The sequence below is a fragment of the Aspergillus eucalypticola genome (genome assembly GCF_003184535.1).
Source record: "Aspergillus eucalypticola CBS 122712 chromosome Unknown BO83scaffold_17, whole genome shotgun sequence".
NCBI lineage: Eukaryota > Fungi > Ascomycota > Eurotiomycetes > Eurotiales > Aspergillaceae > Aspergillus > Aspergillus eucalypticola.
Window position 1 is genome coordinate 406,626 of NW_020290291.1, and position 22,741 is coordinate 429,366.

A 22,741-nucleotide genomic window follows, 5' to 3' on the forward strand; every position below is an offset into this window, starting at 1 on the left:
GTCAGCATGGACTCACGAAAAGTAGTGTCTGTCGATAGCCGGGTATGTCATAAGGTACTCGTCTGAATCGCTGGTGTTATACTCGCGTCGGAACGGCCGTGTGCCACGTACCTGGACGGGTGTGCGTGGGCCAATGATCTCGGGGATATCATGCACTCTGTTTACCGAGTTGCGGTCGAGCCCTGGCCCACTGTACAAGCAGCCATCACCGCTGAAGCTGCGCTCCGCTTTGGTGGCGTTGTTCCCCCTATCCGGACGGAGGTCGTTGGATTTGTCCACTAGGAAGTACTCGTCTCGCAATGCTAGCAGCGTGGCCAGATCATCCTGAGACGATTGGCTGCGCAAGACCGAAGCATCGGTACTATGTTCACTCAGACGATCCTCTACTCTAGCCGGGATTAAGGGCATATTTTCTGTCGAATCAATGCAGCGGACAATGCGATTACTGGCGCCTTCCTGCAGCTGTCCAGAAGTAACGCGCATATCAATCGTAATGCGAGGTATTTCACCACCATGATTCGACGGCTCGGGAATTTCAGCTGATGGCGCTGCTGGGGAGCGGCTGTTGGTCGAATCCACTGCCCCTGGTGAGTGACTGGCTGGATGTCCAGCGTTCTCGTAAGCTTCGTATGTCACGTCCTGTTCTCCATCATGACTTTCATCCAACTCTAGTCGTTGGCACAGCTCCAAAGACTCTATAGCCAACTCAGCATCCATTATTGGTGGGTTGGAGACGTAGGCTGCCATGTTGGCGATCGTGCCAACGGGTCTGGCGCTGCTTGTGTCGATGACTGGCACCGAAAGATTGCTGGGTCTGTTCGCGCTGACCGCACCATTCCTGTCACTATCGACTGTTTCAGACGGCAACTGTGGCTCAGAAGCGCCACTGTTGGAAGGAACAGGAACTGCGATGCACAGACCCTCGGCCTCGCTGCCTGCTGCTTGCGAAAAGTACGACTCGCTAGGATTGTGGGAGGATGAGCTCGGAATCATAGGATGAGGATTGTCTCCTCCGATAGCATCTGTAGACGCCATATTATGAGACTCCGTTCCCCTATCTTTATTGCTCGACGTTGATCGAGCATTTGAGAAGGTCAAAGTAAGGAACTCTTCAGTCTCCCGATGAGGCACAACGGTCGACTCTGAAGAAACCGTACCATCTTCCCATACAAACGGTCCCGGCAGACTCCGTAAATACCTGTCCATGTTGCCATCCGGCGGGTAGTTGCAGCTGATGCGCTGTAGGTCAGTACCAAACTCAACATCTTCCTCTGTGCTAGCCTCTGACACAGTCGACGAGTAGAGCGTGCCCTGCTGGTCTGAGGAGCCCTTGGCTGAATCCGTGGATGACCAAAGGCTAGGTATATCATCTCTATGGCTTGGACGAGGAATGGGACGCCTGCGAAACCTAGGTCGGAAGGACAAAGAGTGCATTTTCCCCATGGACTTCTTCGGCAGGCTTTGCATCCACTGCTGCCATGATGTAGATGCAAGAGAAGGGTTGTGCCGCGGGTTTTGCGGATCAAAGACGGGGTAGTGGGCGCTTTCTTCGCAAGTGGTGGGAGGAGGTGTTGATGGTCTTCTAGTTCTTCATGCTATCTGTCAGCCTGCAGAGTTCACACGATCATATAATTTGCCTACCTATTTCGGCTCATGGATGGACGAAGAGACGAGAACGACAACGACTGACGACGTCTGCTTCGGCCACTGCTTGAACCCTCAGGCTTCATGGCTGTGCTATTCAAGTGTCTGATATTGACTCAGTGAATCAGAAGCTCCGAACAGAAGTTGCACAGAAAGATACTTTGCGGGGGAATGATCTGGACAGTGGGGTGCCCAGTTGGTAAATAACCAGCAGCAGGCGATGCCAAAGTACATACGAGACGGATCATGCCGGATGCATTTGCAATGTTGGACAAGGCAGGCATTGAATTGAGTGGCTGCTTCTCTGCCTGTATTGCCTGCATGGCGGTTTCCTGAAATATCTCGGCTGTGAATGTACAAACAAAGTGTCGGGGATATACTTTGATTGGCTCCTCAAACAAGCCCTTACTACTTCTGTTTCGTAATAGATGCTTCTCTTGTATCAGAGTTAAGCTTAAACAAAGAATATTGCAGACTGCCTGAGGCTTCAGGTGGTGCTGGCGAAACAAGCTTCTTGTTTGGGTCGTACTATAAACTAGACTAAGGTGTTTCTTCCCGATAGCTGTCTGTTACTATTCAATCAATAGTATCACGGAGCTGTGCTACTGGCACACCAGCCTTCATTCATGCCACATCCTCTCCCTACACCTTTCCTGCGCTAAGTATACCCCAGAAGATAAGGCTTGTTCTTAGCATTTGCAGAAGCCAAAGCCTACCGCCATCCCCTTGAATTCAGATCCCCAGTATACTAGGCCTGAGACGAGAATAAAGAGCAAGGTCTATCAGGTCACAACTCCATATCACAGTATCAACAACCATACCGGGTCATGAGAGCTTTGAAGAAAGGATCGACCAGAAGCTGCGTCGCAGTCAGACGCTCCTCGGGCGAGTATAGGAATACCTTCTGCATGATGGAGAGCACAAGTTCTCGTTCAGCCGGGTCGGCATCGAGTCGATAGCGCGCAAGCTCTGATGCGAGGGTGTTATTCGTATCAGGCGTTCGATTTTGGTCGTACCAGGAATCCAGGCAATCATCATATATGTACGATCCTTTCCATCGCTCTGGTAGCGGGCCCAGACGGGCGGTAATAGTCGTCAATACTCCGCCTATGTACCCATCATGGAATGGTTGTCCCCCTTGGTAAAGTTCAACAAAGTTGACCATGTAGCTCCACATGTCGCAGGCAAAGCTTGGGGCTTCTCCATGGAGACGCTCCGGGGAGCAGAAACACAGAGGTGGATCGCCGGGTTGAGCCACGGGATCGCCAACCTTCATGGCCAGACTGAAGTCGGCGAGATAGAAATCTTCTGTGCGCAGAGTTTCAGGGACCTGTATGGGCCGCACCAACTCTCCAGGCTTCCAGAGCTCGATATATTGGATGGTTATCTTCAATGGCCGAGTGTGTAGTTCATATTTAGCATTGAAAGTGGAGTCTGAGCACTTCACTTGACGTACATTTACAGTGAAGTACAGTGAATGCTGTATGAATAACCTACTTCAATTATTAGTATCACCGAGTAGTAAACACAAGTATCCAATTCAGATGTCATCTATACGGAGTACCCTACTGCTTATACTATAACACCCGACTTCACGGCAACCAGAGGTCGATGTAGATGCTTGGATCAAAGACCTGCTCACCTGTTGAAACGCAATTAGGGAGTAACTCTTTACCTTTTCTAGCTATAATGTGGCATTGCAGGTACCTGACATTATTGCATCCTCCTAGTTTGTATGGTCAGACAACACTTGTATCTAGAGTATCTCCTATATCAGAAGGGACCCCTTCTCTTCTTCTCACAATTTCACAATGCTGCAGAACCTGCTCTTCTACCTAATCGATGGGATAAAGTGATTCATTCACCTCTGGGGTAACTCGGGCTAGTTATTCATCTCATTCATAATGAATGTTGTTCCATTCGGTCTCCAGCCTCCTTTCGTTCCTTTCCTATATCAAGCTGCTATTCTATCTGTAACATCAAAGAGTACTCAGCTTTTGCAATGACGTTTACTAACGTTCTCCCCGCTGATCTTTATGAGGGAACCGTCGATGGAATTGCCATTAAATGGAGTCACAACGCTAAAGCTAGGCTGACTAGTAATGCCATCGATTACGAAGAGAACGCTTCCGCTATGAAGGCAGCTACTGAGCACTTTACGCACAAGTGCTCTGAGCGCCTGGGGAAAGACTACTGCCATAATAATGTAGGTCTTCTTTACTCATTTTAAGGCTTGAATCAGACACTCACTTCCTTCATTCTAGTGAGTCTTTCCATAGATTCACCACTATCACCAGAACCGGCAAGAAGAAAGCGGCCCACTCCCATATAACGCTTCCCTTAAATCCAGGCGGCGTCAAGGTCCATGTGAACGTTACCTTGCCCGAAGGGGGGCCCGTAGAAAATGCCCAGTGGAGAGGTGGAAAGCGTCGTATTGAGAAGAAGGGCCATAGCAGACCCAAGCCTGTCCGTAGGCGAGTATGCTGAATTGTCCGACAGAGGTAAGTCTACCATAGCAAAATACATGGAGCAATATGATCTGATTCATATAGATACACCGTCCCCTGTCTTGAACTAGTTCAAGCGCTAAAGAGAAAATAGCAAAGTTGCTGAACCCTATCAAGAGAAAGACCGTACCAGAGTTCCGTGGATTGACTTTCTTAAGTTATCAGCAAGGATGACAAAGGCTTAAGGCTGATAAAAAGCAACAGCAGCGCTATTTAGGGCTACAGCAACGCCGAATGCAGAATGATCTTCCTGAGGAACACTGACAACATGCATCACAGCCGCGAGCAGCAATGACGAGGCAAACAAGCCTTGCAACATTGTGAGATGCCAGAAATACGGATACTGGACAAGGTCTCTGCAGAATAACAAAGTTCGCAGGGATAGACGCTGAAGATTCTGGGTAATTGGACCAAAACACGCCCTGTTTCGAGTCTTCCGGGGAGGCTGTGCATATGAGAAGAAGAAACATGTAGGAGGCAAGTCATAGACAAAAAGAGGAGGTTATGATGGCTCGTACGTAGCTGACCAATCAGATGCAGCACTCTTTCTAACTTTGACAACTTTGTAGATGTCTCCTCCTTCGTTGTTCATGTAATTGTGTTTAGCTGCGGTGACGACCTTCCTGCGTTGTAGCATACACTGCTTATGGTTTCAAGTGATTACGTGACTTTGACGTATTTGACGATATCCAGGGCTTATTCTTTACTTCAATTGATGAAGCACCTACATAGCTAGCATCTCCTATAGCAGGTGCAGTGTAAGAGGATCAACTATTTGATATGGTATAATTTGACTTGAATATATTTGCACAACAGCAACAGCAGGGGGGAAAGATAGCGGCTAGAGCAGTCCCGACAAACCCTCGCAAGACAAATAGAAAGCGAATATCGAAAGAACCTTATCTTATGTTAGATGACAATTTTGAAGCTATCTCATCAAAAAGGAGCTCATCCAGACCGTCCCACACCTACAAAGAGTACTGCTTGGACAACTTTCGATTGAGTGTGATGATATAAGAAATCTTGGACATGTGAGAAAAAGACAGAATGAGGCTAGGCGTGGTATCTAAACTGATTCAGAATAAAGTCAGACTTCGAGCTTTTGTAGGATATCCTCACCTTATGTAGTGATATTCACTCAGCAGCGTCTGCGGCGGGCGAGATGACGGGAGCGGAGCTAATGGCGGAGCTCAATCTCCTTCCGTTCTGTCAGCTCCTCCTGCTGTTACCAGTTCAAGCAATCCCGACAGATTCTCATCATTGGTAACTGAGTTACACAGGAAGCTCAATTGATCCCATAGATTATTGATTCTACTAGTCTTATTATCATTTAACCCTCACTTTCAGTCCCCAAATCTCTACCGCCATGGCCGCGAGCCAGGATACCGTTTCCTTCGATGCGATCATCCAAGCCGGTATGACCATCATTCCCCAACTCACCCACGCAGAGGGCTTGAGACTAACAGGCTTGATCTAGATCGCAAGAGAAGACGCAACGAAGAACTAGCAAACAAGCTCCTGAGCAAGAAGAAATCGACCAACCCGCCCACGAAACCGGCAGGGAAGACGCAGAATGTGAAGCCAGGCAGCCTGGCAAGTCGGATCGGAGTAGCGAAGGTGAGGAGATCAGGACCTCTGCAAGCTTGCTCATTCTTGTCGCATAACTAATTCGATGTAACGCCCAATTCAGCGCTCCGCATCGGCTACCCTACCGGCCAAAACCACTCCTCCAATCCCAGCGCCCGCGCGACAGGGTGCCCGACCGAACGCAAGGCCATCGAACAAGCGCCGTCCTGATGAGAACCGCCTTCTTTCTGCGCTCAATCCCGCGAGCGGCCAGGCTAACGTGCGAAATGGAGGTGGACTGTCAATCAAGGGGAAAGGGTCCGGGCCGTTCGTTGTTGTCGGTAGCAACTTCGCGCCAGGGACTACGGCGGCCGATATTCAATCAGCTCTGGAACCTGTTTCCGGCCCGATATTGCGCTGCTGGGTCACTGCGCAACATCCTGTTGTCACAGCGGAGATTACATTTGCAGAGAGACAGGCCGCAGAGGGTGCCGTTGCCAACTTTCACAACCAGAGGGTAAGTCAGTCGTCGCAACTATCACGGATCTATTCTAATCGATTAGGCCGACGGTCGGATCCTCTCATTCCACCTAAAGCAACCTCAGAACCCCGATCTGTTCGAGCGCTCCAATGCCCAGCCCGCCGTACAGAACTCCCAATCGTTCAGTGACCTCCGCGAGCAAGCAGACCGCGATCGCCGTTCTCATCGCTTGGCCGATGCAGCTGTCCAGGACGGACGGTGGGGATTCAATGATCAGAACCCGGCTGGCCAAGGCCCATCCAGGGGGAACAATCGCAGAAACCGGGGTGGGCGGAAGGCAAGGGGTGGAGCACAGAATACACAAGAAACAGGCCTCTATAGCGATGAGATGATGGTCGATGCACCTCAGCAGAACCAGCGATACCGGGGCCGTCGGTAATGCAGGCATGAGTGGTTCAGTCTGAAAATCGCTGTTCTTTGATACAGGCTGTTCTGCTGATCAGGCAGGATGGATTTTTTTTTCTTTTCGGATTACATGGTTCTGCAATTGCTTGGCTACTTAGAATGAAGACCTGTACGATATGAAGAAATAGCAATTATTCTGGACGAAAACCCTTTGGACGTAGATAGATGGAATAGCTGACTAGAGCGGATTATCGGCAGCTGATATGATAAGAACGGAATCACGTGTGCGGAAGTTTTGCGGAGAAGTTGGAGAGCTTCACAGGATTAGTTGCTGGATGTTGATCCAGAACCCCTCAAATTAGGGTCTCCTTAACAATACCATATCAATTAGACTAATGAATTAACTCGCTACCCTTCAATCGAAAAACATCGAGATGAACCACGCAACGAGGCGCGCCGTGAGGCAGCTCCTCAGAAAACATCCCAACCAGACCCTCTGCCTCAAATCGCAACGATGGTCCTCAACTACACCCGCATCTTCCACATCTACATCTGAAACAAGAAAATGGTCGACACCGCTAGCGCAGACTCTTGCCAATGCGATCAAAGTACGACATCGATTCAATTCTCATTGAGCAAATCTAACCAGCCCTCCGCCAGGTAACCGGACCCGTTCCCATTGCCGCCTTTATGCGCCAGGTCCTCACAAATCCCGAAGGAGGCTACTACACAACGCGACCAGAAGGCCACGGCGAAGTATTCGGCAAGAAAGGTGATTTCGTCACCTCTCCCGAGATATCGCAGGTCTTCGGAGAACTGGTGGGGATCTGGACAATTGCGGAATGGATGGCGCAGGGACGGAAGCGCAGCGGAGTGCAATTGATGGAAGTTGGACCGGGGAAGGGCACATTAATGGATGACATGTTGCGTGTGAGTTGTCCAGATGTCCAGTCCTTGCGGCGTCTTACAATTGCTGACACGGACGGAGCTAGACATTCCGCAACTTCAAGATGTTCTCGTCGAGTATAGAGGCGATATATCTGGTCGAAGCTAGCGCTACGCTGCGGGAAGTGCAGAAGAAATTGCTGTGCGGGGATGCAGTCATGGAGGAGACGGATATCGGACACAAGAGTACATGCAAGTACTTTGATGTTCCCATCGTTTGGGTGGAGGATATCCGATTGTTGCCGCATGGTATGGAAATATGACTGATATCTGCGGGTGGACGTCTTACTGATGGTTACTCTACAGAGGAAGAAAAGACCCCCTTCATATTCGCCCACGAATTCTTCGATGCCCTCCCCATCCACGCCTTTGAATCCATCCCTCCCTCTCCGGAGAACCAGCCTGAGCAGAAGGAAATCATGACTCCCACCGGCCCAGCAAAACTACACCAGCCCTTGAAGCCAGCCAACACTCCCCAATGGCGCGAACTCTTGGTTACCTTGAACCCGAAAGCCGTGGAGGAGAACATTGAAGGCGAGCCCGAGTTCAAGCTGACCCTCGCCAAAGCATCGACGCCATCCTCTCTAGTTATCCCGGAGATCTCTCCGCGCTACCGCGCCCTCAAATCCCAGCCGGGATCCACCATCGAAGTCAGCCCGGAGAGTCGTATCTACGCAGCTGACTTTGCGCGCCGCATTGGCGGTGCCTCAGAACCACCCCGCACAGTTACAAAGGGCGCTGCTGCTTCTGCGCCGGCTCCCGCGAAGCGCACATCTTCCGGTGCTGCCCTGATCATGGACTACGGCACTCTCAACACCATTCCGATCAACTCCCTGCGGGGTATTCAGGAGCACAAGAATGTGCCGCCGCTGTCGTCGCCAGGACAGGTTGACGTCAGTGCTGATGTGGATTTCACGGCGTTGGCGGAGGCGGCGATCGAGGCTAGTGAGGGCGTGGAGGTGCATGGGCCGGTCGAGCAGGGTGATTTCCTGCAGGCGATGGGCATCGAAGAGCGCATGCAGCAGCTTCTGAAGAAGGTTGATGATGAAGAGAAGCGCAAGACACTGGAGACAGGATGGAAGAGACTGGTTGAGAAGGGCGGTGGCAGTATGGGCAAGATCTACAAGGTGATGGCCATCGTTCCCGAGAATGATGGCAAGCGTCGGCCGATTGGATTCGGCGGTGGACTTGTGATGTAGCTGTCGATACTGCCCATGTATAATACAATATAGACATGTAGACAATCAACCAAAAACCATATATATGACTGTTATTCTAATGCGCCAACCATGCATCTACCCCATATTCTTCACCCATCTACCCAACCCAACCCACCAGTGAAAATAAATGAACAAATAAAAAGGGTATCACCACCAAACCAATCAATACTTCCAAACCCAACCTCCTATCCATAAATGAAATATAAAAATCTAATACTCCCTCCAAATGTCCTCCACCCAAGCCTGCGTCAACCTCTCATCAGGCCCATACTTCTCCTGCCACTGCACGAACCCACCCTCGAGGACAAACACCTCCTGCTTCTTACTCTCCTCCTCGCCGAGGACGCGCTCGCGCTCGCGAGCATACCGCAGCGCAGCAGACGGGCCGCGCTGCTGGCTCAACGCGCAGTGGAAGACCACCTTTTCTTTGTCCGCCAGGGTGCGGATGAGTTCGGGGAGGCGGTAGTCTAGTGAGGAGCTGGGGACCCAGGTGGAGGTGGTGATGTGGCCGCCGACGTGATCTAAAAATCTTATTAGAATAGTGGATAAGAAGTGGAGGAGATTAGTTACACATACCAGAGTCACGCACGTCGATAATGGCGAGTTTGCTAGGCGTGGAAGTCGAGAGGAGGAGGGCTGAGAGGGCGTCGCGGCTGATGCGGGGGAGGGTTGCGATGGTTATGGAGGACATTTTTGGTGTGAATTTTCGGACTGGCGGGGGAAGATATACTGATGTGAGAGGGAGAGAGCGGGGTGCTCTATGTTCTGCTTCTGCAGAACCACACGTAGTCAGACTATACGGTCCTTGACTAGTTATCAAATGTTTAGTCCAACGTTAAGTATACTGGAGTATGTAGCGGAGTCCCGGCGGAATCAACCACGCAGTCACGTGGCCCGCAATTTCCGATCCGCGCAACCGCAACGGGCGAGATTTATCCCATATCCAACAATAATAATTCCCTCGACCGCCTGTCCGCCTCCACCACAACATTCAAGCCAGGATAGGACGGTGTTATTCTGGGAAATACACCTCTCCAGCTACCAATTGACTAGGATCCGTCGTATCCTTAACCCACTATCACCATGGACATGCGCGCCCTATCCCGCAGCCTCCTCCGGGCGAAGCCAACCACGACCCTCTACAAGAGCCAGCAGCAGCAGCAACAGCTCCTCCCAGCACGTATTGGCCTACGCTTCTCTTCTGAATCCTCCTCCTCCTCTTCTTCTTCCTCTCCATCCAACAAGAATACCACAACTACACAACCCCCGACCCGCCAAACACAACAACCCTCCTCATTCCCATCAACGTCCCAAAAACCCACCGACTTCGACCAAATCCTCAACAAGCTCAACTTCAACAACACCAACACCACCACCACTCCCACACCCGGCAGCAATGCGGCAGCTACGCCCGGCAGCACCACCCGCGCCTTCAACGACAGCCTTTCCCTCTCGCGCGCGGTAGGTCTCTCCGCCGAGACAGACGGCCTGCGGACGGCTACATCCCTGCGCAAGATCGATCTGAAGCTGGGCCCGACGCTGGGAAGACAGGTGACGGTTGAGCCGGAGCGCGGGATGGATTTGCCTGCGGCGTTGAGGTCGCTGAGCACGGTTATCGGTCAGAATAAGATGAAGCAGTCGTTGATGAAGCAGAAGTATCATGTGCGGAAGGGTATGGTGAGGAAGCAGTTGAGGATGCAGAGGTGGAGGAAGCTGTTCAAGTTTTCGTTTCAGGCGACGGTTAAGAGGATTCAGAAGATTAGAGGGCAGGGGTGGTAGGTTTTTTCAAATCAATCCTCCGGAGGGGGATGGATGGTTGGGGGTGTGTGTGTATAGATGAACAGGATGGTATGTGGTGGGTTATTATTAGAGGAAAATGGGTTATCCTTTGTGTATTATACTATGTGTATTTTTTTTTGTCTGTTGTGTTTCATTTGTTTGCTATGTCTGTTGAATCTACATGAGATACTATACTGGTAGTATATCTGCATCTGCATCTGCATACATCTTTTGTTTGCATCTCCATCTATCATCATCCGCATCAATCATACGTTCAATCAATCAGTCAATCCAATATACACATCAATCCCTTTTCCCACTCACATACCCTCCATACCCATACCCACCATATCCTCCTCCCCCTCCTACACTACCACCACCACCACCACCCACAGCAACAGTTGCAGGCGAATACCCTCCATATCCATTCATCCTAACCCCATTCCCACCAAACCCCTTCCTCCCAGCACCACCAGTAACCCCCAAAATACCCTCTCCCCTACCCCGTCCCCTCCCATAAACCCTCTCCCAATAAACCGCCAACACAGCCCCAACCACCGCCGCCATCCCAAAAAACACGACCCTCGAAAACCACCCCCACCACAACTCCCCCCCTCCTCCTCCTCATACCCAGCCCCACCACTAGGCCACCCAATCCCCCTCCCCCCCTCCACCCACTTAACACTAAACCGAAACGTCAAAGGCTCGCCCCTCACAACCTTCGTCCCATGACCCTCCGTCCACGGCTCCCTCGCCCCCCGATTATCAAACTCGGGCACACTGTACGCCGTGCCCGCAACCACATACCCAGGATCCTTACGCTTCTTCTTCTCCGTACTGGCCATGTTATGCACCAGGACATTCATATCCGTCCATATATGCAGATGGCTTAGTTGCAATGTGCCCTGGATAGCGAAGGTGATGGGCGTGTAGGCTTGTTCACCGGTGGAGACATCATCGATGATGTCGATGTCTGGAGAGGAAGGGGAGGCAGCGAGAAGCGGCGCGGTGGGCACGCGACATGTCATGGGCACGTCCGAGTGGACGTAGTACTCTAGTAAATGGTAGAGTTCATCGGGGAGGGAGGCGATGGTGCATGTTAGGGTCTGTTCGGCGACGCCGTAGTGGAGGGATAGCGGTTGGGAGGTCTCGTTGCATGTTGGGAAGGGGATGTATTGGAGGTTGCCCAGGGGGTCGGTTATCTATATATTTTTTTTAATTCCTCTATGTTAGTTGTGTTGGGGTTTTGGGGGTTACTGTGGGTGGCGTACGTGTTCGCCGGAGTCACTGTTTACCACCAATTATGTTAGTACGTCGTTGAATTGGATGGATTATTGAGTGGATATATATATAGGGGATTATGGAACGTACATCGTCCGGTTCAGACATGTTACTGGCACCGCTTGGCCATAACTGTAGCCGGGGTTTGCTGTTGCGCGTTGCTCACTGCTGCTTCTCCCCGCTGCGGTGGATGTGTGGAGGAAGAGGAGACTCAATAGTCCATAGTGATAGATCCGATGGAGGGGTGCCCTTTCAGGAACGGGCATTATGAATAAATAGGAGAGAATGAATTATTGATTCGGAGCTCTCGCCGGCCAGCGCAATGGGGAATTTCGCGCGCTGGCGAGGTAGAAGGCGGGTTTTGATGGTCAGGAGAAGCGGCGTGGTCGGAGCCGCGGTAAGGAGACGGACCCTTTTCTGCTTACCGACTTGAGTCTATTTGGACGGCATGTTGCAACTTGCTACGTTGGGAGGCTCGTCAATTCAATGCTACTGGTTATTCCTTGGTATATTTCCAGGATTCATGCGACTTAATTGTCTACAGTTCAGCTGCAAGTACTGCACTGTCCAACAGTTTCATTGCTAACTCATAATTAAAGGATGACACTCGTGGCTTCATCAAAATGACTATGTACTCCTTTTGCTATTTCAATCCCTTTTCGTATCCAAAAATTTACGCCAGGTTGGCCTTCTTCTTGAAGGCAAGCAGCAGACCGCTGGTCGACGCATCGTGGTCCGAGCCAGCGTCCGCGGTCTCGAGCTCCTTCTGGATCTTCTTGGCAAGCACCTTGCCCAGCTCCACACCCCACTGGTCGAAGGAGTTGATGTTCCAGATGGCACCCTCGGTGAAGGTGAGGTGCTCGTAGTAGGTGATCAGAGCTCCCAGAGTGGAGGGGGTGATCTTCTGGGCCAGGATGGAGGTCGTCGGGCGGTTGCCCAGGAAGGTCTTGTGAGAGACCAGGTTCTCAGGGGCACCCTCGGCCTTAACCTGCTCAGGGGTCTTTCCGACCATCAGGGCCTCGGACTGGGCCAGGAAGTTGGAAGCCAGCATGCGCTGGTGCTTGCCGCCCTCAACGGGGTTGTGCGACTCGGCGGCCATGATGAAGTCGGAGGGGATGAGCTTGGTGCCCTGGTGCAACAGCTGGAAGAAGCTGTGCTGGGCGTTGGTAGCGGGCTCACCGAAGAGGATAGGGCCGGTGGTGTACTTGACGTACTCGCCGGTGCGGGTGATGGCCTTGCCGTTACTCTCCATGGAGAGCTGCTGCAGGTAGGCAGGGAAACGGTGCAGGTACTGGTCGAAGGGGGCCACCAGGTGGGTCTGGGCGCCGAAGAAGTCGCTGTACCACACGCTCAGCAGACCACCGAGAACGGGGATGTTCTGCTCCAGAGGAGCCTCGCGGAAGTGCTTGTCCATGGCGTGAGCACCGGCCAAGAACTGGTGGAAGTTGTCGTAGCCGATGTACAGAGCGACGGATAGACCGATGGCGCTCCAGACGGAGTAGCGACCACCCACCCAAGACTCGAAACCGAACATGTTCTTCTTGTCAATGCCGAACTTGGTGACCTCCTCCTCGTTGGTGGACAGGGCCACGAAGTGCTTGGCAATGTGAGAGTCCTCCTTGGCGGTCTCGAGGAACCACTTCTTCGCCGTGTTGGCGTTGGTGGTGGTCTCTGCGGTAGTGAAGGTCTTGGAAGCGATCAGGAAGAGAGTGGTCTCGGGGTTGGAGTTCTTGAGGGCCTCGGCGATGTGGGTGCCGTCAATGTTGGAGACAAAGTGCAGCTTCATGTCGGGGGCACCGTAGGGCTTCAGAGCTTCGGTCACCATGACAGGACCACTAGTTGTGATGTTAGCAACGGGTTTTTCATGTCATCACTTCAATTGGGCTGACTTACAGGTCGGAACCACCAATACCGATGTTGATGACGGTGTCGATCTTCTTGCCAGTGTAACCCTTCCACTCACCACTGCGCACCTGCTCAGTGAACTCCTTCATGTGCTCGAGAACGGCGTTGACATCCTCAACGACGCTCTTTCCGTTGACCTGCATGGGCTCGTTGGAGACATTGCGCAGCGCAGCGTGGTAGACGGCACGGTCTTCGGTGAAGTTGATGTGTTCACCCTTGAACATGGCATCACGGAGCTCCTCGACATTGGCTTCCTTGGCCAGCTTAACCAGCAGAGCCAGGGTCTCCTCGGTGAGGAAGTTCTTGGAGAAGTCGAAGAGGACCTCGGAGTTGTCGACGGTGTTGTTGAAGGTGCGGCTGAACTTCTCGAAGCGCTGGGGGTCCTTCTGGAAGCACTCCTTGAGGACGATGTTACGTCCGACGGAGTTGTGGTGCTCCTGGAGCTCCTTCCAGGCGGAGAGCTCGGTGGCCTGCGAGAAGCTGGGCATTGTGGTGGATGGTATAGAGCTTTGACCGACGACGGGGGAAAGTGTTAGCGCGGGGCACAAACAGAGGGGGATTGATGCAGACGAAGCTGGGATGGAGCTGGAACAGGACAGATGCTTACCTTTTTACTTTAAAAACAGATGAAACTTGAAGGAAGGAGGAAGAAGGCAGGGAAAAGGGAGGAGGGGTAGCAGGGAAGAATTGAAGGAGAAGAAGAATAGTAGTTTAGAAGGCGGGAGTCGCGGAGGGGAGAGGAGAGCAACAAGACAAGGTATGTCGTCAACCGGCGTGTTGGGGTCCGTAGGAGGGGCTGCCGTGGGGCATCCACCACAACCAGCAAACTGACGCAGCTTCATTCCCCCGGTGGTGCGCCTTTCCCATTTGTCCTTGCCAGAAACCTCTGCCGGTCAGCTGAACGTTTGTTTCCCGTTGCTAAACAATTGTCTTGCGTTGATCCTGTTTGTCATCACTTTATTCTAGACTTTTACACTCACAGCAGTTATCTCCATCGATTTGGTGTCTGTTTCTCCGGCCGCATCGTCATGGGAAGCTTCATCATCCAGATTGACCGGGCTCCACTAAGACAGTCCTGGCCATTCTACCCAGGATGAATCACAGTAATAGCCGGTTTCAAGGTCACACCGGGCACTCAGTCCCATCCTGCGTTATCAAGACCCAAGACCACGCCCCAATAATAGAAACAGTAATAGCTACAGAGGTATGTTCCTGTCAGTCCCTCGGAAAAAGCTCGCCGTGGAATTGTTACCCCCACGTCCTGCCTTCCAGATCGTCTATCGAAGGCTCGGGAGCTTCGGTCGAGATCGTTCCATACTTTCTTTCCCTTTTAGCCGGTTGCGTTTACTGTGCACTGCTGTGCCTTTACCGATGTCTCCATTCTACCCCTTATGGTTTACCCCTGGATTCAATTGACTATTGCCTCATCGTAATCATAGCTCACTTCTTCCCTATCGTTCTTCTGATGTTCAACGACCAGTGGAATCTGGATGTGGCCGATTCCACTAGGTAAAGTGCAACCCAATGACAAGTATTCCGTCTGGATCCGAGCGAGGCCGTTAACAGGGAAATGTCACTGATGGTACTGCTGTATGATCCTCCCACTAAGAAATTATATTCAATGGTCATATTGAACAACTTCGAAGCTGGTGACCCCCAGAGCTATTCATATACAGTTGACTATTCGATGCTGCATATTCTTAGAGAGGCTCTGTCTGTCGAAGAACTAGCTCTTTCCTTCATTAACAATTGCTGCAGCGTCTTACGAACCATTACTAATTGCGGCATAGAGTGGCTGCTTGACCTAGTTGCCGATATCAAGTAGCACCCCTGCCCTAGGATACTGGCACGGGAGTTTTTGACACTGGCTACTAGTGAGGCTCTGCCGAATCTATGTGTTGATCTTCCTGAGGGCAATGATTTGAAACAGCCAGTATCATAATAATGTAGATCTGAAATTTTAGTTTCTAAAAAGTAAGTCTATTAATTTATTCTGGCAGAAGCAACTTGAAGTGCTGAGGCCTAGCACGTTGAACCTCTCGCGCAGAGCAATCGAATGTAGGGCGGATTTCAGATTAGCAGAAAAAAAAATTCAGCTGTTATTTCATTGCATATTAGTATAGTTTACTGTTTACAATGATTGTTGGATGATAGAACAACACGAATAAGGCGAGAGCGGAAGCACTGCTGGGCTGCCAAGATAAATCCGCACGGGCCACCTGGTTCTTCTCGAACTGCGATTCCGCCGTAGCTCGCGATCTTCTTCATCTGCTCAAACGTCTCTTCCCCGCCGATCAGACGAGGATTACGCTTCCTTGTACGGGCGAATCTCTACTCCGAACTGATTGAACTCTCGATATTACCCCACTTTCTCTCACTCCACGACTATTCAGATTTTTCCGGTACCGGGGGACGTCTCTGATCAATCGCTATTGAAGCTGCGATTTCGTCGCAATGTACAATCCTTACCAGCGTACGTCTCCCACCTCATTGGATAGCATCGCTGCGTGTTCCTACGAACTTAACGAACTTATTCTAACTTTCTTAGCTCCTGGTCTCTATGGCAGGCCTCCAGACTTCGGCGCCTATCCTGGTGCGCCCCCGGGCATGGGTGAGTCTACCATTTCTTCAATACCCCGTCTGTTATTTGTTACTGACTTTGTAGCTCCTCCTCCCGGTATGGTAGCCCCCGGAACCACTCCTCCCCCTGGGATGCAGCCTGCAAACGCCCAACAGCCTGGTCGTCCGGCAGGCTTCCCTCCCAACTTCCAACCTCCTCCGAACATGCCCAACATCAACTTCTCTGCCCCCGTCATTCGCCTTGGTACGTCCGGACCGAAATCTGCCACTCCAGATACGAGCAAAGAACGCGGTAGCGAGGCCCCGGGAAGACGGGCAGGTCTGGGTTCCACCAGTCTGGAATCCCAGCGTCAGAACGTTCGGGATGCGATGATGCAACTGCAGCCCCCTACCCGCGAGGAAATTGTGCGGACTCTCTTCGTTGGTGGAATTACTGAGGGCGTTGGTGGTGACGAGGGTGTGGAGAAGATTCTCCGTTCGGCGGGCAATCTCAGGCGCTGGATCCGCGCTACGGATGCGGACGAAAAGCCATGCAAATTCGGTTTCGCAGAGTACGAGGACCCCGAAAGTCTAGGGACCGCGGTGGAAGTGCTAAAGGACGTGCAAGTGCCTGTGAAGAGACAGACACCGTCCGAGGGAGATGACAAGGAAGAGCGTGAGGTGGAGAAGAGCACACTACTGGTATGTTAGGTCCAAATCTGAGAACTACGGAGCTAATCGGGTGCAGGTTGTCGTCGATGAAAGCTCCTTGAGTTACCTGGAGCAGTACGAAGCCACCAGAGGCGATCAGGACCCTGCTGAGCGCCAGGCGCGCTTAGATGCTGCACGCAGTACCCTCGCGAACGTCCTCTCTGACTTGTGCCATCCTACATCCCCTACTCAGAAGGAAGATGTTTCGGCAATCGACCGCGAAGGAGACACGGCCATGAAGGACTCAGAAGGTCAGACCGATGGTACGGGAGCGGAGGTTGTCACCATTCCTATCACAGTGGAAGACGAACTTTCCGATATTCCTCCCGAGATGAGAGAGACAGTCGCCAAAGAGATCGCCGCCTTCCGTGAGCGCAGTAACCGTCGGGATATTGAGCGTTTGAAGAGGGAGGAAGAGATCGAGTCCATGGAGAGAGCACGCAATGCAGGCACGCGATTCAACCGACTGGCATCGCCCCCGCCTTCCGCTCCGAGTGGCCCTGCGGCTGGTGCCAATGGAGTCCCACTGGGTCCTCGGGATCGCAGCGTGTCTACGGCGCCTTCTGGCCCTAAGGGCTTTGGCGTGCAGATTCCTAAGGACTACCAAAAGGGTGTGTCTTTTGTCAATGGCGGTTCTATAAACGGGGCTACTACTGTTCACTTTGATCGCGAGGAAGAAGAAACAGACGCTAGTGATGAGGAGTTGGAGCGTCGCCGTCAGGAGAAAAAGGAAGCGGAACTCGAGAAGCAGTTCCTTGACCAGGAGCGCCGCTGGCTGAACCGTGAACGCAGTCGAACTGCCGCCCTGGAGCGCGAAAAGAAGAGAGACAAGGAAGAGGAGGCTAAGATGCAGGAAGTTCGTGAGGAGATGGACAAGCGGTACAGGGACTGGAACGACGATAACGAGGCCGCGCGCAAGGTGGAGGACTATTATGCCGACCGGGGTGCATGGCTACGTAGCCGGGCAGGATTCCGAGCTCGCGAGGTCAGCATGGACGAGGCAGATCGTGCGGCGGAAGAACGCGAACGGGCCCGGTCTGTCCAACAACGGGAGCAGGCCCGCGGTATGGCCGACGACTTCCTTGCGCGCCAGGCGGAAGAGCTGGAGACTCGGAACCAGGCCCCTCGGGAGCCTCAGCGCTTCAAGCTCTCCCTCGGGGCCGCTGCGCAAAAGGCCCAGGCTGCTACATCCCGTCGGACGGTGGCCGAGGTGGAAGGCCTGCTGGAGGACGAGGAAGAGCCTCAGGCCACGGCTCGGCGTCCTCTCATCCCGATCAAGTTCGACAGTGCCGCCGAGGCGGCTGGTCTCTCCGACGAGGAACGGGCACAAGCAGCCCGGCAACTGGCCGCCGAGATCCCGACGGACAAGGAGGGACTCTGGGGCTGGGAGGTCAAGTGGGAGTTTGTGGACGAAACAGTGGTCAGCGAGCAACTCAAGCCGTTCGTCGAGAAGAAGATCGTGGAGTACTTGGGTGTTCAGGAGCAGATGCTTGTGGATGTGGTGGAAGAACATGTTCGCAAGCATGGTCATCCCCAAGAGCTGGTGGAGCAATTGGAGGAGGTAAGCTTACATCTTGCAATCTACTGATGTGTTTCTTCTTGTCTGTCTGGATATCATGCTAATTCTGCTACTTAGGCACTCGACGAAGAAGCCGAGGTGCTGGTCCGCAAGCTGTGGCGGATGATCATTTTCTTCTCGGAGAGCGAGAAGCGAGGTCTTTCTGGATAAATGGTGTATATCTGCTGTTGGGGTTCAGCATCACACGGATGCTGTCTCTATATACCCATGCATTCCGAAGATTGTCTGTACCTAACGCCAGCGATAGTGATTTGAATCTGATATCCGCTCTTAGGAGCAACCTGTATCTTCTTCTGTACCTAAAGCCCATCCGCATCACCCTAATGTAAATCGCGCAAATGACCGAGTCATATTCTGCCGGTAGAAACCCTGCAGACATTTAAGACGCGGATTTATTCTGGCCGGACAGCGCTGGCCTCTGACTGGCGGAGAAACCCAACCCACGCGCTGGAGCAATTCCTCCGCCAATGAGGGGAAATTCCCCACACTGCGTGGAGGGGGAGGGGTGTCTGCCCGCCTTGTATAAGTAACTTCCCCAGCCCAGTGACACTCCTGGTCGCTTCAATTTTGTATTTGGTTTTCTCAATTGTCTTTCGCTACTTTCAGCTATCTTCTGTAGCATCCAATTGCTTTCTTTGCGTGGTCACAGCCTGTGTTGACAGCCCGGAGCTTATATTGTGCCTGCCGACGGCCCCGCATTGCAACTAGATTGCGATTACCTGGAGAGACTTCTCTTTCCAACTCCAATTCCTTTTCAATTCAATTGATCAGAATCAGTCGTCACCATGGTTAAGATCACAAGTTTTACCACGAGGGACGTGAGGTTTCCCGTAAGTCGGCGCACATCTTCTCAGTCACCTAATCTATCTTCATACCTACTCACCAAATGACAGACCTCCCTCGATAAGACCGGCTCCGATGCTATGAACGCCGCAGGCGACTACTCCTCCGCCTACTGCATCATCTACACTGACTCTGACTACACCGGACATGGCATGGTACGCACATAATCCCACTTCCACCTCAGAAACATTGACTAACATTCCCTAGACCTTCACCATCGGCCGCGGCAACGAAATCGTCTGCGCTGCCATCTCCCTCCTCGCTCCCCTCATCGTCGGCAAAGACCTCGACGAACTCACCGCCGACTGGGGTAAGACCTGGCGCTACCTCGTCTCCGACAGCCAACTGCGCTGGATTGGGCCCGAGAAGGGTGTCATTCACCTGGCCCTTGGTGCCGTCGTCAACGCTCTCTGGGATCTGTGGGCCAAGACCCTGAACAAGCCTGTCTGGCGCATCGTCGCGGACATGACTCCCGAGGAGTTCGTCCGCTGCATTGACTTCCGCTACATCACGGATGCCATCACACCCGAGGAGGCCATTGCCCTCCTGAAGGAGGTCGAGTCTGGCAAGCAGGACCGTATCAAGGAGGCGGAGCAGAGCCAGGCTGTACCGGCTTACACTACCAGCGCAGGATGGCTGGGATATGGTGAGGAGAAGCTGAAGGTCCTTCTCAAGGAGAGCGTTGAGCAGGGATACAAGCACTTTAAGCTGAAGGTTGGCGGAAACGTCGAGGAAGACCGCAGGAGATTGGCTATTGCTCGTGAAGCCATTGGTTATGATAAGGGCAACATCCTCATGGTTGATGCCAACCAGGTACCTACCTGCCCTTTCCACTATTCCCATCCATCATCCACAATGCTAATACCTCATGTTAAAAAAAAAACAGGTCTGGTCCGTCCCCGAAGCCATCACCTGGATGCAACAACTCGCCGAATTCAAGCCCTGGTTCATCGAAGAGCCCACCTCCCCCGACGACATCCTCGGCCACGCCGCCATCAAGAAGGCCCTCCAAGACACCCCCTACGGCCCCATCGGTGTCGCCACCGGTGAAATGTGCCAGAACCGCGTTGTCTTCAAGCAGCTCCTGCAGGCAGGAGCCCTGACCGTTCTGCAGGCCGACGCCTGCCGTGTCGGTGGTGTCAACGAAGTCCTGGCCATCTTGCTGCTCGCGCGCAAGTTCGGCGTGCCGATTGTGCCCCACTCCGGTGGTGTCGGTCTGCCTGAGTACACGCAGCACTTGAGCACGATCGATTACGTGGTGGTTAGTGGAAAGAAGAGTGTGTTGGAGTATGTGGATCACTTGCACGAGCACTTCGTGCACCCGTCTAGCGTCAAGGATGGATACTATGTCACTCCCATGGAGCCCGGGTATAGTGTTGAGATGAAGGCGGAGAGCATGGATGCGTTTTCGTTCCCTGGTGAGGAGGGCAAGAGTTGGTGGAGGTCGGAGGAGGCGAAGACCATTTTGGAGGGACCCCGGATAGTATAATGGAGAGATAAAAAAGGTTTGTGTTGTATATATGTGATATGAGTTTTGTTTTTATATGATGTTTAGAATTATGAGATGCATGCATACATTACATTGGCCAACATAAAATGAGGTATATTGATATAAGGTCGCTAGCATCGACCTGTCTGGGATCAGTTCTCCAATAGTATATTTTACACTCATAAACAGTTCATGTATATAATACAGTATTCATATTCGGGATGACTGCAGTCCCTTCGTATGCCAGTCCAGATGGTGCTTTCCCATCTACCGCCACTTGATACCAAAGATCTTCAGCGCCTGTCCAACACCAGGCTTCTCGCGCGCTTCTTCGAGCACAACCCGAGAATGTCCTAATACAAGTCAGTTCAACCCTCCCAGAATATCAAAGTCTATGAACCAAACATACCCGGCACTTCCAAAGCAAGAAGCTGATACTCCCAGTGATGCTCATTCAACGGCTTCATCATGTGTACAAAGACAGTTCCGGAATTAAGCGGACCCTCGACCTATATCACAACGACCAATCAGTATACCACACCACCCCCAAAGGATAAAAGAGAGAGCATCGCATACATGAAAATTCATCTTCAAATGCTCGCGACCCAGCCTATCCTGATAAACGGATGTCCTATATCCCCATTAGCACCACACCACAACCCCCCTCCCTACCGAGAGGCAGTAAAAATAGATAGAAGTCAACATACGCAATAGGCCTATTCCTCGCCCACCTACTCCACGTATTCTCCCCATACGCCTTGATCTCCCTCCGATCACCCAGGAGATCCGTACACCGAGCATCATCCTTGATGCGCTCCACCGCCTTCTCAAACTGCCATGTCTTGCTATTCGGGGAAAAGACCTCCGTGAAGAGAAGGTAGAAGACTCCGCCCTAATCGCAAGACACACACACACACACATATACTATCAGCAATCACTCCCACACACTAACTGTTCAGCTTGAACGAACCGTCAACACAGCCCCCGCAATAATCACCACGAAATTCACCGACTGCTGCGTCGCCCTCGCGACTTTTTCCCGCCCGCTTAATTCTCCCCACTCGTAGCGTCCATCGTCGGATAGAACAGTCACGTTTCGTCGTTTCGGTGCGGCGCCTTGTGTCGTGGCGTATTTTCGTAGGACTAGTGATGATGCTGTTGTTCCTGTTGTTGTTGTGGTTGTTGTTGTGCTGCTGCGGGGAAGAAGACCGATGTGTTGGAGTTGGAGCCGGCGCAAAGCGGCACGGTTACTACTAGGTCGTAGTAGTTGTTGGTAGGGCGCTGTGGATGGGAGCATTGTGGGTGTTGTTGTTGTATTGGTTGGTCCGGTTGATTTAGGTGTTGTTGACCGTCATACCACAGGTCGTCCCCGTCGAAATCCAGCTGTTGTTCACCGCGGGATATTGGTATCATGAAATTATTTGTCGGATGGGACTTTAGCAGAGAGAGCCGTGGATGATGGGCGTGTGGGGAATGGAGTGGGTCACGTGGTAAATCCACTTCCGGCGGTGTTTCAGCCGCGGATGTTTGCAAAGTTTCGGGTATGGATGGAGTAGTAGGGGCCGTGTGTGTATTTGTAGTACGGAGGGTCAGGGACCAGGACGGGATTTATTGTTGTTGGAAATAGGACCAAGTTGCTCGGGGATTTATGTCTGACATGATATGTAAATAGAGTGATTAGATGAGATAAATCATTCTGATGGAATCTAAAAAACACCTTATAAGCATGTCCTCAATGATAATGGCTGTGAACATCCCTCGCCACTAGCGGCTGTTCTAGACGTGCCACCCCCCGAAATTCAGACCTGAAGTTTAAAATTACCGGAT

General features: G+C 52.1%; 10 protein-coding genes across 10 annotated transcripts; 4 read left to right on the top strand and 6 right to left on the bottom strand.

Annotated features, from left to right (window-relative positions):
* Positions 1 to 12: 12 nt before the first annotated feature.
* Positions 13 to 1,434, bottom strand: BO83DRAFT_418313 (uncharacterized protein; the record flags this gene model as incomplete). Its single annotated transcript, XM_025534811.1, has 1 exon — positions 13 to 1,434. One exon carries the CDS (start codon positions 1,432 to 1,434, stop codon positions 13 to 15), a length of 1,422 nt encoding a protein of 473 aa, XP_025386710.1.
* Positions 1,435 to 2,452: 1,018 nt separating this feature from the next.
* BO83DRAFT_390122 (uncharacterized protein) lies at positions 2,453 to 3,358 on the bottom strand (the record flags this gene model as incomplete). Its single annotated transcript, XM_025532844.1, has 4 exons — positions 2,453 to 3,031; positions 3,101 to 3,137; positions 3,247 to 3,328; positions 3,352 to 3,358. 4 exons carry the CDS (start codon positions 3,356 to 3,358, stop codon positions 2,453 to 2,455), a joined length of 705 nt encoding a protein of 234 aa, XP_025386711.1.
* Positions 3,359 to 5,385: 2,027 nt separating this feature from the next.
* On the top strand, positions 5,386 to 8,747 carry BO83DRAFT_363689 (DUF185-domain-containing protein; the record flags this gene model as incomplete). Its single annotated transcript, XM_025529586.1, has 9 exons — positions 5,386 to 5,566; positions 5,629 to 5,768; positions 5,842 to 6,234; positions 6,281 to 6,524; positions 6,769 to 6,772; positions 7,055 to 7,211; positions 7,264 to 7,533; positions 7,596 to 7,797; positions 7,855 to 8,747. Exons 1-9 carry the CDS (start codon positions 5,518 to 5,520, stop codon positions 8,745 to 8,747), a joined length of 2,352 nt encoding a protein of 783 aa, XP_025386712.1. The 5' UTR covers positions 5,386 to 5,517.
* Positions 8,748 to 8,817: 70 nt separating this feature from the next.
* Positions 8,818 to 9,591, bottom strand: BO83DRAFT_340752 (phosphatase YCH1). The gene is made up of 2 exons (XM_025528600.1): positions 9,345 to 9,591; positions 8,818 to 9,289 (listed from the first exon to the last, which is right to left on the bottom strand). The coding sequence occupies exons 1-2, from the start codon at positions 9,457 to 9,459 to the stop codon at positions 8,979 to 8,981; spliced, it is 426 nt and encodes a 141-aa protein (XP_025386713.1). The 5' UTR covers positions 9,460 to 9,591; the 3' UTR covers positions 8,818 to 8,978.
* A 132-nt stretch (positions 9,592 to 9,723) lies between these two features.
* Positions 9,724 to 10,797, top strand: BO83DRAFT_379628 (mitochondrial 37S ribosomal protein bS21m). Its single transcript, XM_025531554.1, has one exon. The coding sequence runs from the start codon at positions 9,852 to 9,854 to the stop codon at positions 10,545 to 10,547; it is 696 nt and encodes a 231-aa protein (XP_025386714.1). The 5' UTR covers positions 9,724 to 9,851; the 3' UTR covers positions 10,548 to 10,797.
* A 374-nt stretch (positions 10,798 to 11,171) lies between these two features.
* BO83DRAFT_438555 (uncharacterized protein) lies at positions 11,172 to 12,187 on the bottom strand (the record flags this gene model as incomplete). Its single annotated transcript, XM_025536097.1, has 4 exons — positions 11,919 to 12,187; positions 11,819 to 11,834; positions 11,264 to 11,749; positions 11,172 to 11,189 (listed from the first exon to the last, which is right to left on the bottom strand). The coding sequence occupies exons 1-4, from the start codon at positions 12,092 to 12,094 to the stop codon at positions 11,172 to 11,174; spliced, it is 696 nt and encodes a 231-aa protein (XP_025386715.1). The 5' UTR covers positions 12,095 to 12,187.
* A 173-nt stretch (positions 12,188 to 12,360) lies between these two features.
* Positions 12,361 to 14,487, bottom strand: BO83DRAFT_438556 (glucose-6-phosphate isomerase). Its single transcript, XM_025536098.1, has 3 exons — positions 14,341 to 14,487; positions 13,722 to 14,240; positions 12,361 to 13,663 (listed from the first exon to the last, which is right to left on the bottom strand). Exons 2-3 carry the CDS (start codon positions 14,219 to 14,221, stop codon positions 12,502 to 12,504), a joined length of 1,662 nt encoding a protein of 553 aa, XP_025386716.1. The 5' UTR covers positions 14,222 to 14,240; positions 14,341 to 14,487; the 3' UTR covers positions 12,361 to 12,501.
* A 1,529-nt stretch (positions 14,488 to 16,016) lies between these two features.
* Positions 16,017 to 18,848, top strand: BO83DRAFT_340757 (uncharacterized protein). Its single transcript, XM_025528601.1, has 5 exons — positions 16,017 to 16,206; positions 16,282 to 16,344; positions 16,399 to 16,994; positions 17,041 to 18,564; positions 18,640 to 18,848. The coding sequence occupies exons 1-5, from the start codon at positions 16,188 to 16,190 to the stop codon at positions 18,730 to 18,732; spliced, it is 2,295 nt and encodes a 764-aa protein (XP_025386717.1). The 5' UTR covers positions 16,017 to 16,187; the 3' UTR covers positions 18,733 to 18,848.
* Positions 18,849 to 19,163: 315 nt separating this feature from the next.
* On the top strand, positions 19,164 to 20,991 carry BO83DRAFT_438558 (mandelate racemase/muconate lactonizing enzyme family protein). The gene is made up of 4 exons (XM_025536099.1): positions 19,164 to 19,412; positions 19,476 to 19,580; positions 19,633 to 20,238; positions 20,312 to 20,991. Exons 1-4 carry the CDS (start codon positions 19,368 to 19,370, stop codon positions 20,912 to 20,914), a joined length of 1,359 nt encoding a protein of 452 aa, XP_025386718.1. The 5' UTR covers positions 19,164 to 19,367; the 3' UTR covers positions 20,915 to 20,991.
* A 44-nt stretch (positions 20,992 to 21,035) lies between these two features.
* Positions 21,036 to 22,423, bottom strand: tim21. Its single transcript, XM_025531555.1, has 5 exons — positions 21,885 to 22,423; positions 21,622 to 21,806; positions 21,491 to 21,545; positions 21,324 to 21,423; positions 21,036 to 21,267 (listed from the first exon to the last, which is right to left on the bottom strand). The coding sequence occupies exons 1-5, from the start codon at positions 22,209 to 22,211 to the stop codon at positions 21,182 to 21,184; spliced, it is 753 nt and encodes a 250-aa protein (XP_025386719.1). The 5' UTR covers positions 22,212 to 22,423; the 3' UTR covers positions 21,036 to 21,181.
* Positions 22,424 to 22,741: the final 318 nt, after the last annotated feature.